We start from the raw sequence: 19,830 nt of genomic DNA, 5'->3' as shown, positions 1-19,830 counted from the left end.
GTATAAATTTATTATAAAAAGATCAAGTAAAGAGTTTCCAAATTGGATGTTGGGGTATAAAAAGACTCATTATATCCAAGCTTATAACATTAAAAATATAAAATGTCACAAAACTGTGCATAAATAGCTTCAGAAAATAGTTACTGAATAAGTTGTGCTGTAATAAGAGTTTTGGTGAGAACAAAATAAATTCAAAAATTTAATGTACAACATAATAATATAGTATTTTAGCTATGCATAAACCAAACTACTTACAGCTATATAAAAAATAAAGTGGATTTAAAGTATTTTAAAATATGAAAAATGCAACAAAAAAGATTTTTCACTTTTCTCCACTCATGATTAGAAAGTTTTTAAAATTTAGAAAGGAATGAGCTATTGATAGAGGCCTTCCAATATTCATTTTATTCTTATGGTAGTTAAACTGTGAAACACATAAGGCATTCTCATATTAATTATATTTCTATATTTTCTTACCAATAAATTTTAGGATTTCTCCTATTACATTTCTAAGATTTCTCTTTCATGTCATGTTACCTGAAAGACATGCTTAAAGGTCTTACAAAGCTTCCTTTCATACTATTTCTTACCATTATGAACTTTTTGATGGCGATTAAGATTTGAGCCTCTTGCAAAAGCCTTCCCACATTCCTTACACTCATAGGGTTTCTCACCAGTATGAATTCTTTGATGCAGAATAAGGTCTGAAGAACGAAGAAAGGCTTTTCCACATTTGTTACAAGTATATGGTTTATTACCAGTATGAATTCGCTGATGCCGGGTCAGGTATGTTGCACAAGTAAAAACTCTTCCACATTCATTACATTCCCAGGCTTTCTCACCAGTGTGAATTTTCTGATGTTGTATAAGTATTGAATCTCTACTCAATATCTTTCCACATTCCTTACATTCATACAATTTCTCATCAGCATGAATTAACTTGTGTCGAGAAAGTTCTGATGAACGACGAAAGGCCCTTCCACATTCCTTACACTCATAGGGTTTCTCACCAGTATGAATTCTGTGATGTTGAGTAAGGTCTGAAGACTGACGAAAGGCCTTCCCACATTCCTTACATAAATAGGGTTTCTCACCTGAGTGAATTCTCTGATGTGCTGTAAGTATTGAGCCAGTACTAAAGGCTCTTCCACATTCCTTACATTTGTAGGGTTTCTCACCAGTATGAATCCTCTGATGCCGAATAAAGGCCGAAACATTACTAAATGCTCTAACACAATACTTACATTTATAAGGTTTCTCACCAGTATGAATTCTTTGGTGTTGAATAAGGTATGAGGAATGACGAAAGGCTTTTCCACATTCTTTACATTCATTGGGTTTCTCACCTGTGTGAATCCTCTGATGTACTCTAAATATTGAACTAGTACTAAAAGCTTTTCCACACTCATTACACTCATAAGGTTTTTCACCAGTATGAATCCTCTGATGACGAATAAGGGCTGTACCATTACTAAATTCTCTAACACACTCCTTACATTTAAAGTGTTTCTCACTTGTATGAATGCTATGATGTAGAAAAAACTGTGAGGCATTAGTAAAGGCCTTCCCACTTTTCCTAAATTCATTAGATTTCTCCCTAGTAAAAATGATCTGATGTTGCATAAAGTCCGAGTCACTATTCAAAGACCTCCTACATTCCTCACATTCGTAGGGTCTCATACCAGTATGCACTGAATGATATGAACTAAGTTTTGAAGTTCTACTAAGGGCGTTCCCATATTCCTTATAGTCATAGAATTTCTTGCCATTATGACCTTCTTGACGTGTAGTAAGTTTTGAGTCCTGTCCATAGGCATTTTTATGTTTTTGGCATTCATAAGATTTCTCTTTGGTATTAAATGTTTGATGTAGAGGGAGAGATGTTTGCTGAATGAAAGGGGACATGTCTTCAGAGGTACATGAGATTTGGCTAAAATGTCTTTCCTGAGATCCCTGTTTAAGTCCATGCTTTGTAAATCCTTCCATTATAACCCACTGGGATGAATCTATTTTATAGTTACCCTTTTTCAGAGATAATTTCTTGTTCTCACACCTAGATTTATATTCTGAAAGAAAACACAAATAAAAACATTCACTTTTTTGGGAGGGAGAAGACACAAAACTTAGAAAAGGCAGAATTACATTGACATCAATGTTTATAATGTAAATAGGATTTACAGTTCTTATATGGTGGTGCAATTTAAGAGATAAAGTATAGAAATTGAAAAGAGACATAGAAAGACATGGGGGAAGGGGATCAGAAAAAGATGAAGTCAATGATTCTTAAATTTTGGAATAAATTCAAAGTATACTTTGGCAAAAACCCAAAAATCTGGTAACCTAATCTGTTAGAAGGCTATAGGCAAGTAACCTCTTTCACACATTCAGTGTAGCAAATAAAAATGGTACAACTACCATATGGGGCTATTTGCCAGTTTCTAGCAAAATTATATAAGTATTTATCCCTTGAGCAAGCAATCCCAATTCTAGGAACCCAAACTATACTTTCTGGAAAGAATCTGAAGAGATTTATGCAGAAGGTTATCCACTACAGAACTATTTGTGTAAGAGCAAATGACTAAAACAAACCCAAATAGCCACCAACTTACTACTACTTGAACTCAGTATCGTAAATGCACACAATAGAGTTCTAAGTAACTGTATAAAGAAATGAGAAGTATCTATATATTTCTATTGAATGATCTTCATGACTTTTTTTTTTTTTTAAATAATTTTCTCCTGCAGGTTTTTTTTTTTTTAAAGATTTTATTTATTTATTTGAGAGAGAGAGAGAGCATGAGAGGGGGAGGGTCAGAGGGAGAAGCAGACTCCCGCTGAGGAGGGAGCCCGATGTGGGACTCGAACCGGGGACTCCAGGATCACGACCTGAGCCGAAGGCAGTCGCTTAACCAACTGAGCCACCCAGGTGCCCCCTTCATGACTTTTTAAAGTAGAAGAACAAGGTAGGAGTAAACTGTATGTATATGCTGCCACCATTTATAAAAGAAAGGGGATATATGAAGATATATACATAAGGGCTCACATTAAACAAAACAAAGAAAGGATAAATCATGAAGTTTATGAAAGATATACTATGTTGGAGGGAATTAAAACAATGGGGATGAGGTAAATTCAAATATGCCACAAAAATGTAGGGGAAATTGATATTAGGTGAGGAATATAGGAACTCTCTATACTATTTTTGCAACTTTTTTGGTAAATATAAAATTATTCCAAAACTAAAAAAATTTTTTAAAAAGAAGAAAAAGTCATGCCCATAAAAATCATGAAAAAAGATGAAAACACATAGTAGTGCTATTTCTATTGAACACTTCCTGAACAGTGCAGCCACAGCGATAAGACTAAAAGGAGTATCAAAATTGCAAGCATAGAAAAGCAAGAAACAAAACTGAAAATATTTACAAATTTTGTGACTGTCTGCTTGGAAACTTTACTATTAACAATTCCAATAATTAATGAGTTATGGCAAAAATCAACATATAACACCAAGAAAGATAAGTCAATTTTATGCATCTTTTTTATTTTTGCCAACATATCTATATGGAATGATTTCCACAACAACTTGTTAATAATTATTAAAAGAAAACCAGAACGGGGTGCCTGGGTGGCTCAGTTGAGCATCCGACTCGATTTCGGCTTAGGTCACAATCTCAGGGTCATGAAAGGGAGCCCAGTGCCAGGCTCCACATTGAGTGGAGCCTGCTTAAGATTTTCTCTCTCCCTCTGCCCCTCCCCCCACTTGCATGTGTACGCGCGCATGCGCTCTCTCTCTCTCAGAAAAAAAAGAAAAAAAAACAAAAAAAAAAAAAAAAAAAAAAAAGAGTGCAGAGAGAATACTATCCCACGTACAAGAGGGAAGGAGAATTGGGAATATAAATGTGAACATGCTCTATTTCTGAAAAAATAAAGGCAGAAAGGATTAATCAGACTACCTCAACCAACCCCCCCCCACCACCAAATACCTAGAGTGAGGATGGCAATGAATGAAGCAGATAGAGTTGCAAACATAACTTCTCTAAGTATATTTTTATATTGACTTTTAAAGCATATAAGTGTTTTATATATTCCAATTCTAAACTAAAAATAATCTAAACTTAACAGTTAAGATAAATGGTGTATTAAGGGCACCTGGGTGGCTCAGTTGGTTAAGCAGCTAGCTTCGGCTCAGGTCATGATCCCAGGGTCCTGGGATCTAACCCCACATTGGGCTCCCTGCTCAGCAGAGAGCCTGCTTCCCCTTCTCCCTCTGCCTGCCACTTTGCCTACTTGTGCTCTCTCTCTATCTCTCTGTCAAATAAATAAAATAAAATCTTTAAAAAAATAGGTCATAAAACTTAATATGACTTTAAAAAAAGATAGGTATATTAAGTTGAAAATGCACAAAAAAGAATTAATCTAGCAACTTTACGAACTGTACTCTGGAAATCCTTGGTGTAACCTATTCTAAGGGAAAAAGGAAAAGGAAACTGTAATAAATCTTGAACATGACTTCAGGTAGGTTTTTCAGTCAGTAGTTGTGCTGGTATTCTAATTTTTTTTTTTTTTTTAAATGTGTTTTTTTTTTTTTTAAAGATTTTATTTATTTATTTGACAGAGAGAGACACGGCGAGAGAGGGAACACAAGCAGGGGGAGTGGGAGAGGGAGAAGCAGGCTTCCCGCGGAGCAGGGAGCCCGATGCGGGGCTCGATCCCAGGACCCTGGGATCATGACCTGAGCCGAAGGCAGACGCTTAACGACTGAGCCACCCAGGTGCCCCGCTGGTATTCTAATTTTGAAAGTATTCTGTGGCATTTGGAACAGAAGGCTTGAACAAATATACTCGTGTTGTGGGAAATAGGGTTTTCCACTGTTCAAAAAAAAGTTACAAAACTGAGATGTAGAAAAGTGAGACAGAATCTTGTCTTTTGGACTTCAATTACAGTTATTAGTATGATTCACTTATAAAATATATGTTCCCTGTCTCTTTGTACTTAATAAATATAAAAGCAATGAAAATCCAGTAGCAATGAGTGCACTGAACACTGATATTGGTCAATGAACACCATTCCCTATTAAGAGAAAATAAGGCTTCTTAATGAGCTGGCTAATTCCAAGTTGGGGAAAGAAAAATACAAGATGAGACTGAAACATATTTTTGTGCCAGAAAACAAGAAGGTCATTAAAGACTCATGCATACATGAAAAAGGTTGAAGGTGAAGGTGTGGGCATTTGGAAGTTCATGATGAGTTTACTTTTCTTAATAGTTGTAGGCCTTTGAGGGGAGATTCCTCCAAACATCTCAAAGATGTGATCTCCTTACTGAGCAGCTGGTTTATATCCTACATTCCTCTTCCTTTGTATAATCATCAATCACTTACCTAGGTACAGGCCTCTTGTCAGCTCACTGTCAAAAACACTCCAAGGCTCCTTCCCTTGCTCCAATAAAGAGATCACATCTGGCTTGGGAATGCAAAGACCTACTCATAAGAGAAGAAAGGAGACTTTTTATGTTGTAGGTGTCCCAGGACACAAATCCTATCCTATGATCAGCAAATAAATTGGCAGGGCCACAAAAAAGGAGAGAAGGTGGAGTTTTGGCCTTAGGCCCAATGAAGCTACACAGTCCCAACTCTACAAAGCTCAAGCCATGTCTTTAGGAATAGGGAGAAGAAACGCATAGGATGTATGAAAGGAGTTGAGAAAATCTTCTCAGGGGAAGCAAATATTCCAAAGGGCTCTAGAGTTTTTGGAGAAAGGTATACTTACCAACTGAGACCAGGTTGCTATAATTCTCCAACATTACATATTTGTACAAATTCCTTTGAGTTGAGTCCAGGCATTCCCACTGTTCCTGAGAAAAGTCTATAGACACATCCCTGAATAGCACAAATCCCTGAAACAAAAATCCTGAGTTATACTCGTGTAATGAAAATAAATGACTTCAAGGTAGAAGGAGAGATGAGAAACATAAAAGAAGAAGTAAAGGAGAGTTTTACAGGAAAGGAGAGAAATGGATCACAAACAGGTTGGGCTCAATACCGGTGATGTGGGTGAAAACTAGAGTTAGTGTTAATCAATGAGCAGGCCTCACACAACCCAACTCCTGCAGATAAAAACTCCTGTGCACAATGAGGGAATTCCAAGATCCATTCTCGTTTAAAAACATACTAAATCTAATTAAGAGGAATATCCAATTAAACAGCTAACTGGTATATAGTATATTCTCAGTAAAGAGAAGTACACTTATGCTTCCCTTTCCCCCCTGAAAAATCAAGTTATAAATAATTGGTAAACTCTTGGAAGTGTATCAGAGGATAAAATTTTAGAATAATAAGAATATAAAGAAGATCTTGACATTTTCAACAATCAGAAAGCAGGTCATGTGAAAGGTACCAGAAAATAGAAACACATTGCCCTGCTCAACAGTGCCCTGAAATGAAGAAACAAAACAAAATTAAAAATGTAAGAAATTTTGCAATACTGAGAATGAACCCTTGACTAGAGTCATTTATCCAGCCAAAATTCACACAAATGTACGGCTGTGTAATACATTTCTAGAGAAGCAAAGAATCAAATATGTATCTCCTATGTACCTTTTCTCTTTTGTTGTTTTTTATTCTTTTATTCTTTATTTATTTATTTATTTTATTTAAATTCAATTAGCCAACATGTAGTACATTATTCTTTTATTTAAAACAGATTTTTCAGCTTATTGAGGTATAATTGACAAATGGATCCTATATGTTTAAGGTATACAACGTGATGATTTGACATATGTATACTTTGTGAAATGATTACCACAATTGGGTTAATTAACACATCCATCACCTCACATGGTTACCTTGTGTGTGTGTGTGTGTGTGTGTGTGTGTGTGTGTGTGTGGTGAGAACACTTAAGGTCTACTTTTTTTTTAAGATTTTATTTATTTACTTGAGAGAAAGAGAGAGAGAGAGAGAAAGCACAAGCAGAAGGGAGGGGCAGAGGGAGAGGGAGAAGCACACTCCCTGCTGAGCAGGGAGCCCAAGGCAAGGCTTGATCCCAGGACACTGGGATCATGACCTGAGCCAAAGGCAGATGCTTAACCAACTGAGCCACCCAGACACCCCTAGGTCTACTCTTTCAGCAAATTTCAAGTACATAACACAGCCTGTACTCTTTGACCAGCATATCCCTATCTCCTCCAACCCAGTCCTTAGTAACCTCCACTTTATTCTGTTTTGGTGAATTGGACTTTTTTTTTTTAATCTCACATATAAGTGAGATCATTACAGTATTTGCTTTCCTCTGGCTAATTTCACTTAGCATAATGTCTTCTAGATACCATCCATGTGTTTGCAAATGGCAGGATTTCCTTCCTTCTCATGGCTGAATAATATTTCACTGTCTGCCTATCTATCTATCTATCTATCTATCTATCTATCTATCTATTTAGATGTCTATAAAGATATCTCACATCTATTTTATCCATTCATCACTCATCACTGGTGAGTGGACACTTAGGTTGTTTCCATAACTTGGCTATTGTAAATGATGTTGCAGTGAAAATGAACATGGTAGTGCAGATATCTCTTCAGTATACTGATTTTGATTTCTTAGGATATATACCCAGAGGTAGGACTGCTGAATCATATAGTAGTTCAATTTTTAATTTCTTGAGAAATCTCCACACTGTATTCCATAGTGGCTGTACCACTTTATATTTCAACCAACAGTGTACAAATGTTCCTTTTTCTCCACTTCCTCACCAACACTTATCTGTTATCTTTTCGGTAAAAGCCATCTTAACAGGTATGAGATGATATCTCATTGCAATCTTCAACTTCCCCTAGTGATTAGTGAGGTTAAGCACCTTTTATATGCCAGCTGGCCATTAGTATATCTTTCCTGGAAAAATGTCTACTCAGGTCCTTTTCCCATTTATAAATCAGCGTATTTGGGGTTTTTTTGCTATTGAGTTATAGAAATCCTTATATATTTTGGATATTAATGGCTTATCAGATATATGGTTTGCAAATATTTTTTCTCATTCCATACATTGCCCTTTCATTTTATCAACTGTTTCCATTACTATGCAGAAGCTTTTTAGTTTGATGTAGTCCTACCTGAATTTTAAAGTTGGAAAGAAATTTCAAATTGACCCCTATTGAGGCAGTACCTACCAATTCACCCTGCCCACCAGGAGGGTGTGAGAATATTCTTCCCCACACTATGGCTGGTATAGTTAATACCTAATTTCTATATCTTTGCCAATATGAGTAGTAAAAATGGAAGTTCTCATTTATATTTCAAATTATACTGATAATTATTTTTATATTATAAGGTTGATTACTTCTGCCTAGTTCTTACTGCAGTTCTTATAGTATGAATTATTTTTTTACTATTCTGGCCAATTCTTAATGAGGTTAATGTTTTTCTCTTATTGAGATTAGTAGTAAGTTATAATTTGCTACAAATGTATCATAGTTTGTCACTTGTAGGACAGGTAAAAAGTGATACTTGTCAATCTTTTCCACAAGGGACTCCTGGACTTGCATTATTAAAAAATATTACCTTCTGGGCGCCTAGGTGGCTCAGTTGGTTAAGAGACTGTCTTCGGCTCAGGTCATGATCCTGGAGTCCCAGGATCGAGTCCCACATTGGGCTCCCTGCTCAGCGGGGAGTCTGCTTCTCCCTCTGACCCTCCCCCCTCTCATGCTCTCTCTTTCTATCTCATTCTCTCTCTCAAATAAATAAATAAATAAATAAAATCTTAAAAAAATATATTACCTTCTATTCAAGCTCACATGGAACATTCACCAAGATAGACCACATTCTGGGCCATAAAATATACCCTAACACTTAAAAGAATAGAAATCATACAATGTCTACTCTCAAATAACAAAGGTGTTAAACTAGAAATTGATTAACAGAAAGGTAATTAGAAAATCCCAAAATATATGAAGATTAAACAACACACTTCTAATAGATAGGTCAAAGAAGAACTTTCAAGAGAAATTTAAAAATATTTTAACTAGATGAAAATGAAAACACAGACTATAAAAATTTATGGGATGCAGCAAAAGCAGTGCTCAGACAGAAATTTATAGCAATTAATGTATATATTAGAAAATAAGAAAGATCTGAAACCAAAAATCTAAGTTTCACCTTAAGAAACTAGAAGAACAAATTAAATCCAAAGGAAGCAGAAAAAGAAAAATAATAAGAGAGCAGAACTCAATGAAATTGAAAACAGGGAATCAATAAAGAAAATCAACAAAACCAAAAGATATTTTTTAAATATCAATAATATAAATAAGCCCTCTAGTTAGGCTAACTAAGAAAAAATACAGAAGACATAAATTACTAATATCAGAAATGAAAGAGGGGACAGCACTACATATTGCATAAATATTAAAAGATAATAAAATAATACTATGAACAACTATGCCCACAGATCTGATAACTAGATGAAATGGAATAATTCTTTGAAAGATACAATATGCCAAAACTCATACAAGATGAAGTAGACAATCTGAATAGGTATAAATGTATAAATCAAATTGAGTCAATAATTCATAACCTTCAAAAACAGAAAGCACCAGGCCCAAATGGATTCACTGGTGAATTCTATCAAACAGTTGAGGAAGAAATTGTTCCCATTCTCTATAATATCTTTCAGAAGATAAATGCAGAAGGATTACTTCCTAAATCATTCTGAGGTCAATATTACCCTAACACCAAAACCAGACAAGACATTACAAAAAAAGAAAACTGCAGACCAGTATCTCTCATGAACACAGATGTAAAAATCCTCACAAAATAATAGCAATTGAATCCAAGAATATATAAAAAGAATTATTCACCATAACAAAATGGGATTTATCCGTACAAAAGGCTGGTTCAAACTTTGAAAATAAATTAATGTGATCCATCACATGAACAGACAAAAAAAAAAAAAAAGAAAAATCACATGATCATATCAATAGATGTAGAGAAAGCTTTCAACAAAATCCAACATTTGTGATAAAACTCTCAATAGAGGGTGCCTGGGTGGCTCAGTTGGTTGAGCGACTGCCTTCGGCTCAGGTCATGATCCTGGAGTCCCGGGATCGAGTCCCACGTCGGGCTTCTTGCTCAGCAGGGAGTCTGCTTCTCCCTCTGACCCTCCCCCCTCTCATGTGCTCTCTCTCTCTCTCTCTCTCTCAAATAAATAAAATCTTTAAAAAAAAAAACTCTCAATAGAATCACAGACAGAGGAAGATGGTGGCACTGTAGGAGGATCCTAGGCTCACCTGGTCCCATGAACACAGTAGATAACTATCAAATCATCCTAAATACTCCAGAAATCAACCTGGAGACTGACAGAACAAACTCCACAACTAAAGGGAGAAACGAGGCCATATTGAACAAGGTAGAAGTGTGGAGACATGCTTCATGGGAGAAACAGATCACTGGTGCTGCAGAGGGGAGGGAGCCATGATTATAAAGAAGGGTGAGAGAGAGGAGCACACAAGGGAACACATAAGGAGAAAGTTTCCCCAAAGCCATTGGCTTGGAAAACAAGAGGGGCTGAATTTCAGGAGTTCTTGCAATCAGTGGGGCTTAAAGCCTGCAGTTTTAAAAGTCAGCAGGCTTGGTTGGGATAGAGCCTGGAGGGCACCATACTGCTCCTGGAGAGAAGGCAGGCAAACAACGCAGGGACAGACAGCATGGAAACAGTGATTTGAAGAACACCTGGGGCACAGAATGGGGAGATTATTCATTCTTCTCAGAGTGCATCAATAAGACACAGCATTCACAGAGACACCTCTCTGTAAACAAATGGCCGGTACCATTTCCCTCCCCTGCCCCTCAGCATAAACACAGAGCCAACCGTGGGAAGCACCACAGCTCTACTACTGGCTGCCTAACTTGAAAACACCAAGTCCTACCCCCTGTGCTCGGGAGAGATTGCCCTTCTCAGTCATGTCTGCCTCAGTCCTAGTGCAGCAGGTCCCTCCCCCAGAAGACCAGCACAGACCCCTGACCACACCATGTCTCCCAACCAGAGAGTTCTGTAAGACATCAGCTCTGGAAGTAGTGCCAGGTCTGATTTCACAAGCACACCAGAGGACACCTAATTAAAACTCATTACATTGAGGCCAGGGGCCAAACACTGCTCACAGCAGGCAAGGAGAGCCTCTGCAGATGACTGGCCTGAAGGATAAAGCAGCCAAAACACAACAGCAGAGCATACTCAGCACACACCAGAGACCTCCCTGAAGCACCAGGCCCTAGGCACTACATGATCTCTTTCAGAAAGTCATTACTTTCAGGAGAAGGAGATATAACTGGCTTTCTAACATGGACAAGAAGGCAGAGACCTAGACAAAGCACAAAGATAGAGGAATTTATCCCAAATGAAAGAACAAGATAAGGCCAGGGAAAGGGATGTAAATGAAACAGATATAAATAATATGCCTGATGGAGAATTTAAAGCAACAATCATAAGGATACTACTAGGCATGAGAAATGAATAGAAGACATCAATGAGACCCTTACCACAGAGATAAAGAGTTAAAAGGGAATTGATCACAGATGAAGAGTGCAATAAATGAGATTAGAAACATGCTTGATGTAATGAACAGTGGGCTGAGAGAAGCAGAGGAATGAATTAGTGATATAGAAGACAAAGTAATGGAAAGTAATGAAGCTGAACAAAAGAGAGAAGGAAGAATTATGCAACACAAGAATAGACCTGGGGAACTCAGTGAGTCCATCAAATGTAATCACATTTGTATTATAGGAGTCCCAGAAGAAGAAGAGAAAGAAAAGGGGGCAGAAAAGTTATTTGAAGAAAAAAAGCTGAAAACTTCCCTAATCTGGCGAAGGAAACAGACATCTAGATTCAAGAGGCACAGAGAACTAACATCAAAATCAACAAAAGCAAGCCAACACAAAGACATGTTATAATTAAATTTGCAAAATATAGTGATAAAGAAAAAATCCTAAAAGCTGCAAGACAAAAGAAGTCCTTAATTTATAAGGGAAGACCTATAAGGCTAGTTGAAGATCTCTCAACAGAAACTTAGCAAGCTGAAGCAAATGGCATGATATATTCAACATGCTGAATGGGAAAAATCTGCAGCCAAGAATACTGTATCCAGCAAGGCTACCACTCGGAATAGGAGGAGTTCTCCAGACAAACAAAAACTAAAAGAGTTCATGACCACTAAACCAGTCCTGCAAGAAGTGTTAACAGGGACTCTTTGAGTGGAAAGGAAAGACCAAAAGTGACAAAACCAAGAAAGGAACAGAGAAAATCTCCAGAAACAATGACAAAACCAGTAATAAAATGGCACTAAATACATATCAATAATTACTATGAATGTAAATGGACTAAAATGCTCCAATCAAAAGACATAGGGTGTCAAGATGGATAAAAAAAATAAGACCTATCTATATGCTGCCTACAAGGGACTCATTTTATTTATTTTTAAAGATTTTATTTATTTAATTGAGAGAGAAACAGAGAGAGCACAAGTAGAGGGAGGGCTGTAGGCAGAGGGAGAGAAACAAGCAGACTTCCCAATGAGCAGGGAGCCTACCACGGGGCTTGATCCCAGGACCCCAAGACCATGACCTGAGCCAAAGTCAGATACTTAACCAACTGAGCCACCCAGGTGCCCCCAAGGGGCTCACTTTAGACCTAAAGACACGTGCATATTGAAAATGAGGGATGGAGAACCATTTATCATGCAAATGGCTGTCCAAAGAAAGCCAGTATAACAATATTTATATCAGATAAACAAGACATTATTTATTTTTTTAAAGATTTTATTTATTTATTGGAGAGAAAGAGCATGAGCAGGGAGAGGGGCAGAAGGAGAGGGAGGAGCAGACTCCCCACTGAGCAGGGATCCCAATGCAGGGCTTGATCCCAGGACTCAGGGATCATGACCTGAGCCGAAGGTGGATGCTTAACTGACTGAGCCACCCAGGAGCCCCACAAAAAGACTTTAAAACAAAGACTGTGGGGCACCTGGGTGGCTCAGTTGGTTAAGTGGGGGCCTTCGGCTCAGGTCATGATCCTGGAGTCCCTGGATCAAGTCCCTCATCAGGCTCCCTGCTCAGCAGGGAGTCTGCTTCTCCCTCTGACCGCCCGCCCCATCTCATGCTCTCTCTCTCATTCTCTCTCTCTCAAATAAATAAATAAAATCTTTTTAAAAAATTAAAATAAAACAAAGACTGTAACAAGAGATGAAGAAGGGCACTATATCATAATAAAGGGGACAATTCAACAAGAAGAACTAACAATTACAAATATTTATGCACCAACATGGGAGCCCCCAAATATATAAAATAATTTATAACAAACATAAAGGAACTCATTGATAACAATACAATAATAATAGGGGACTTTAACACCACACTTACAGCAATGGACAGATCATCTAAGCAGAAAATCAACAAGGAAACAATGGCTTTGAATGACACACTGGACCAGATGGACTTAACAGATATATTCAGAACATTTCATCCTAAAGCAGCAGAATACATATTTTTTCCACCTGCACATGGGACTTCTCCAGAATAGATCACATACTAGGTCTCAAATCAGGCCTCAACAAGTACAAAAAGATTGAGATCATACCATGCATACTTTCTGACCACAATGCTATGAAGCTTGAAGTCAACCACAAGAAAAAAATTGGAAGGACCACAAATACATGGAGGTTAAACAACATGCTACTAAATAATGAATGGGTCAACCAGGAAACCAAAGAAGAAATAAAAAATACATGGAAACAAATTAAAATGAAAACCACAGCCCAAAACCTTTGGGATGCAGGAAAAAATGGTCCTAAGAGGGAAGTATATAGCAATACAGGCCTACCTTAAGAAGCAAGAAAAATATCAAATAAACAACCTAACCTTACACCTAAAGGAGGTAGAAAAACAAGACCCAAAACCAACAGAAGGAAGGAAATAATAAAGATTAGAGAAGAAATAAATGAAATAGAAACCAAAAAAACCCAGTAGAACAGATCAATAAAACCAGGAGCTGATTCTTTGAAAAGATCAACAAAATTGATAAACCTTTAGCCAGACTCATCAAAGGGAGGGAGGGAGGGCCAGGGGAAGAGAGAGAGACAGAGGGAGAGATAGAGAGAGAGAGAGAAAGAGAACTTAAACAATCAGAAATGAAAGAGGAGAAATAACAATCAATACCACAGAAATACAAAGGATTGTAAGAGAATATTATGAAAAATTACATACCAACAAATTGGGCAACCTAGTAGAAATGGATAAATTCTTAGAAACATATAACCTCCAAGAAAGAAAGAAGAAAGAAAGAAAGAAAGAAAGAAAGAAAGAAAGAAAGAAAGAAAGAAAGAAAGAAAGAAAGAAAGAAAGGAGGGAGAGAGGGAGGGAGGGAGGAAGGAAGGAAGGAAGGAAGGAAGGAGGAGAAAGGGAGGGGAACCTCTCAAAACTGAATCAGGAATAAATAGAAAATCTGAATAGACTGATTACCAGCAAAGAAATTGAATCAGTAATCAAAACTCTCCCAACAAAGAGAAGTCTAGGACCAGATGGCTTCACGGGTGAATTATACCAAACATTTAAAGAAGAGTTAAAACCTACTCTTCTCAAACTACTCCAAATAATGGAAGAGGAAGGAAAGCTTACGAATTCATTCTATGAGGCCAGCATTACCCTGATACCAAAACCAGATAAAGAAACCACTAAAAAAGAGAACTACAGGCCAATATCCCTGATGAACATAGATGCAAAAATTCTCAACCAATACTAGCAAATTTGATCCAACAATACATTAAAAAAATCATTTACTACGATCAAGAGGGATTTATTCCCAGGATGCAAGGGTGGTTCAATATTCACAAACCAATCAACATGATACATCACATCAATAAGAGAAAGGATAGATACTATATGATCATTTCATTAGATGTAGAAAAAGCATTTGACAAAGTACAATGTCCATTTATGATAAAAAAAACCCTCACAAACTAGGGTTAGAGGGAACATACCTCAACATAATAAAGGCCATATATGAAAAACTCACAGCTAACATCAATGGGGAAAAACTGAGCTTTTCCTTTAAGATCAGGATGTCCACTCTTGCTACTTTTATTCAAGATAGTACTGGAAATCCCAGCCACAGCAATCAGACAACAAAAAGAAATAAAAGCATCCAATTGTTAAGGAAGAAATAAAACTTTTATTCTTTGCAGATGACATGATACTATATATAGAAAACCCTAAAGACTCCACCATAAAACTGGTAGAACTGATAAATGAATTCGGTAAAGTCCCAGGATTGAAAATTAATATCGACAAATCTGTTGCACTTCAACGGAAGTGGAAAAAACAACAACAGTGTAGCAATACTTATATTAAACAAAATAGACTTTAAAAAAAAGACTGTAACAAGAGACAAAGGAAGGGCATTATGTGATGATAAAGGAATCAATCCAACAAGAGGATATAATATTCTAAATATGCACCCAACATTGGTGCACCTAAATATATAAAGCAAGTATTAATGGACATAAAGGGAGAAATTGATAGTAATACAGTAATAGTAAAGAACTATAACACCCCACTTACATCAATGGACAGATCATCCAGACAGAAAATCAATAAGGAAACAATGTCTTTAACAGTACATTGGAACAGATGGACATAATGGATATATATAGAACATTCCGTCCCCAAAACAACAGAATACACATTCTTTTAAAGTGCACATGGAACATTCTCCAGAACAGATCACAAGTGCTGGTGAGAATGCGCTGAAAAGTAAACCCTTATACATTGTTGGTGGAAGTGTAAATTGATCCAACTACTATGGAAAACAATAAGGAGGTTCCTCAAAAAATTAAATATAGATTTACTATATGATCCAGCAATTCCACTTCTGGGTATACAGTCAAAGGAAATGAAAACAGGATTTTGACTGTATATACACAATCCCATGATTACTGCAGCATTATTTGCAATAGCCAAGATATGGAACTAACCCAAATACCCCTCAATAAATAAACAGATAGAAAAGATGTGGTACATATACACAATGGAATATTATTCAGTCACGAGAAAGGATATCCTTCTATTTTTTTTTTAAAGATTTTATTTATTTATTTGACAGAGAGAGAGAGAGAGACAGCGACAGAGGGAACACAAGCAGGGGGAGTGGGAGAGGGAGAAGCAGGCTTCCTGCTGAGCAGGGAGCCCGATGCGGGGCTCGATCCCAGGACCCCGGGATCATGACCCAAGCTGAAGGCAGATGCTTAACCGACTGAGCCACCCAGGCGCCCCAGGATATCCTTCTATTTGCAACAACATTGATGGACCTTGGGCACATTATTCTAAGTGAGGTAAGTCAAAGACAAGTACTGTATGATATCACTTATATGTGGAATCTAAAAAAACTAAATGTGTAAAAAACAGAGTAAAATGGGTACAAGGGAATGGTGGGGGTGGATAAGAACAATGATGTTTAAGGGTACAAACTTTCAGGCAGTAGTAAATAAGCCACAGAAATCCAATGCATAGGGCGCCTGGGTGGCTCAGTTGGTTAAGCGACTGCCTTCGGCTCAGGTCATGATCCTGGAGTCCCTGGATCGAGTCCCGCATCGGGCTCCCTGCTTGGCAGGGAGTCTGCTTCTCCCTCTGACCCTTCCCCCTCTCATGTGCTCTCTCTCTCATTCTCTCTCTCTCAAATAAATAAATAAAATATTAAAAGAAAAAGAAATCCAATGCATAGAATAATGAATATAGACAATATTATACTATAATTATGTGATAGATATTGCTACATTAGCCATCATATTACAATATATAAATGTATGAAAGTAATACACTGTACACCTTAAACTTAGGCAATATTACATGTCAAATTTATTCAATAAAAAAAAATCAATGGAACAATACAGTCCAGAAACAGTTGCACATAAATATAATTGCCAATCTTTGAGAAAGGGGCAAAGGAAATATAATGGAACAAAGACAGACTTTTAAACAAATGGTGCTGGAAAAACTACACATCCACGTGCAAAAATGAATCTAGATAGAGCATCTTGCACAAAAATTAACTAAAAATGGGCAATAGATCTACATGTAAAATGTAAAACTATCAGACTCCTAGAAGTTAACATAGTAGAAAATCTAGAAGACTCTGGGTTTCGTGATTACCTTCTAGATACAACACCAAAGATGTGGCCCATGAAAGAAATAACTGATAAGCTGGACTTCATTAAAATTAAAAACTGTTCTGTTGAAAGATGATTTCAAAAGAATGAGAACACAAGCCACAGAGTGGGAGAAAATATTTGCAAAAGATACATCTGATAAAAGACTATTGTCCAAAATATTTTTTAAAACACTAAATTCAATAGGAAAATAAACAACCACATTTAAAAATGTGGGCCAAACCTTAATAGAAATCTCATCAAAAAAGATAGGCAGATAGAAAATAAGCCCATAAAATAATGCTCCACATCATAAGTCAACAGGGAAATGCAAATTAAAATAACAATCAGATACTACTACACACTTATTACAATGGACAAAATCTTGAACACTGACAACACCAAATGCTGGTGAGGATGGAAAGTGACAGGAACTTTCATTCATTACTAACGGAAATGCAAAATGGTTCACACACTTCAGTGGTTTCTTATAAAATCAAACATACTTTTAATATATGATAAAGAAATTGGGCTCTTGGGGGTGCCTGGGTGGCTCAGTCGGTTAAGTGGCTGCCTTCAGCTCAGGTCATGATCCCAGAGTCCTGGATTGAGCCCCGCATCGGGCTCGCTGCTCAGCGGAGAGCCTGCTTGTCCCTCTCCCTCTGCCTGCTGCTCTGCCTGCTTGTGCTCTCTCTCTCTGTGTCAAATAAATAAATAAAATCTTAGAAAGAAAGAAAGAAAGAAAGAAAGAAAGAAAGAAAGAAAGAAAGAGAAAGAAAGAAAGAAAGAAAAAGAAAGAAAGAAAGAAAAAGAAAGAAAGAAAGAAAAAGAAAGAAAGAAAGAAAAAGAAAGAAAGAAAGAAAGAAATTGGGCTCCTGGGTATTTACCCAAAGGAGTTGAAAATTTATGTCCACACAAAAACCTGCAAATGGATGTTTATAGCAGCTTTATTCACAACTGCCAAAACTTGGAAACAACCAAGATGTCCTTCAGTAGATGAATGGGTAAATAAATTATAGTACATTGAGACAATATAATATTATTCAGTACTAAAAAGGAATGAACTATCAAGACAGGAACACACATGTAGGAACTCTAAGTGAATATTACTAAGTGAAAGACTTAGCCAAAATGAAAAGACTTTATTCTGTATAATTCCAATTATATGACATTCTAGAAAAGGCAAAACTATAGAGACAGTAAAAATATCAGTGATTACCAGGAGTTGTGGCAATGGGAGAGAGATGAATAGGCAGAACACAGATTTTTAGGGCAGTGAAAATACTCCATAGGATGCTGTAACAATGGATATGTGTCATTATATATTTGTCTTAAACCACAGAATGTACAACACCAAGAGCTAACCCTCATATAAACTGTGGACTTTGGGTGATAGTGATATGGCAATGTAGGCTCACTAATTATAATGAATGTTCTACTCTGGTGAGGGATGTTGATAATGGGGGGCGGCTATGCATGTACGGCAGGAGAATATATGGGAAACATCTGTACTTTCTTCTCAATTTTGCTGTGAATCTAAGACTGCTCTAAAAAAATAGTCTTACACACACACACACACATACACACACACACACCAACAGCAATAGGTGGGTGTGAATCTATGAAGAAGCCATGTGCCAAGAAATAACAACTCAAATTTTGTCATCATAAGACCTGTCTTACAAGAAATGCTAAAGGAAGTTTTACAGTTTTAATGAAATGATATTAAAAAGCAACATGATATAAACATAATGACTCGAAGGGGCACAGGGACCCCAATGTTTATAGCAGCAATGTCCACAACAGCCAAACTATGGAAAGACCCCAGATGTCCATCAACAGATGAATGGATAAAGAAGATGTGGTGTGTGTGTGTGTGTGTGTGTGTGTGTGTGTGTGTGTGTATGAATATTATGCAGCCATCAAAAAATGAAATCTTGCCACTTGCAATGACATGGATGGAACTAGAGGGTATAATGCTAAGCAAAATAAGTCAGGCAGAGAAAGACAAATACCATATGATTTCACTCATATGTGGAATTTAAGAAACAAAACAGATAAACATAGAGGAAGGGAGGGAAAAATAAAATAAGATGAAAATTGAGAGGGAGGCACACCATAAGAAATACTAGACTCTAGGAAACAACCTGAGGGTTGCTGGAGGGGAGAGGATGTGTGTGGGGGGAAGGGATAATTGGGTGATGGCCATTAAGGAGGGCACTTGATGTAAGGAGCACTGGGTATTATATGCAACTGATGAATCACTAAATTCTACCTCTGAAACTAATTTTAAAAAGCATATGAAAATGTAAATCTCACTGGAAAAGACAAAGACAAAATATTGCAATACTGTAATGGTGCCATGTATATTTTAACACCAGTAAAATAGTTAAAAGATATAATAAGTATTAGAATAACCATAACCACAAAAATTTGCTAATGGAAATACAATATAAAAAAAGCAAAATCTAACATCAATTACATAAAGTGTGTATGGAGAGAAATAAAGTGTAGAGTTTATGTATGCAATTGGAGTTAAGTTGTTAGTAGCTTAAAATAACTGTTATAACTATAAATTATTTGATTTAAGCCTCATGGTAACCACAGAGAAAAAACTTATAGTAGATAAACAAAACTTAGAGAGAAAAGAATCA

At 36.8% G+C, this 19,830-nt stretch overlaps 1 protein-coding gene across 1 annotated transcript in view; it reads right to left on the bottom strand.

The window, feature by feature from the left end:
- Window positions 1-19,830, bottom strand: part of LOC116623261 (zinc finger protein 383-like) — a 62,691-nt gene continuing 42,861 nt past the window's right edge. Inside the window, exons 3-5 of the mRNA XM_032390273.1 lie at window positions 5,768-5,894; window positions 5,380-5,478; window positions 1-2,066 (exon numbers count right to left, since the gene is read on the bottom strand). Coding sequence (XP_032246164.1) covers window positions 580-2,066; window positions 5,380-5,478; window positions 5,768-5,894 — 1,713 coding nt within the window. The 3' untranslated portion in view covers window positions 1-579. The remainder of the gene's footprint in view (window positions 2,067-5,379; window positions 5,479-5,767; window positions 5,895-19,830) is intronic.

The sequence above is a fragment of the Phoca vitulina genome, unplaced genomic scaffold, assembly GCF_004348235.1.
Source record: "Phoca vitulina isolate PV1807 unplaced genomic scaffold, GSC_HSeal_1.0 scaffold58, whole genome shotgun sequence".
Lineage (NCBI taxonomy): Eukaryota > Metazoa > Chordata > Mammalia > Carnivora > Phocidae > Phoca > Phoca vitulina.
Note: the sequence above shows the minus strand (reverse complement) of the source record. Positions and strands in the feature narration are given on the sequence as shown.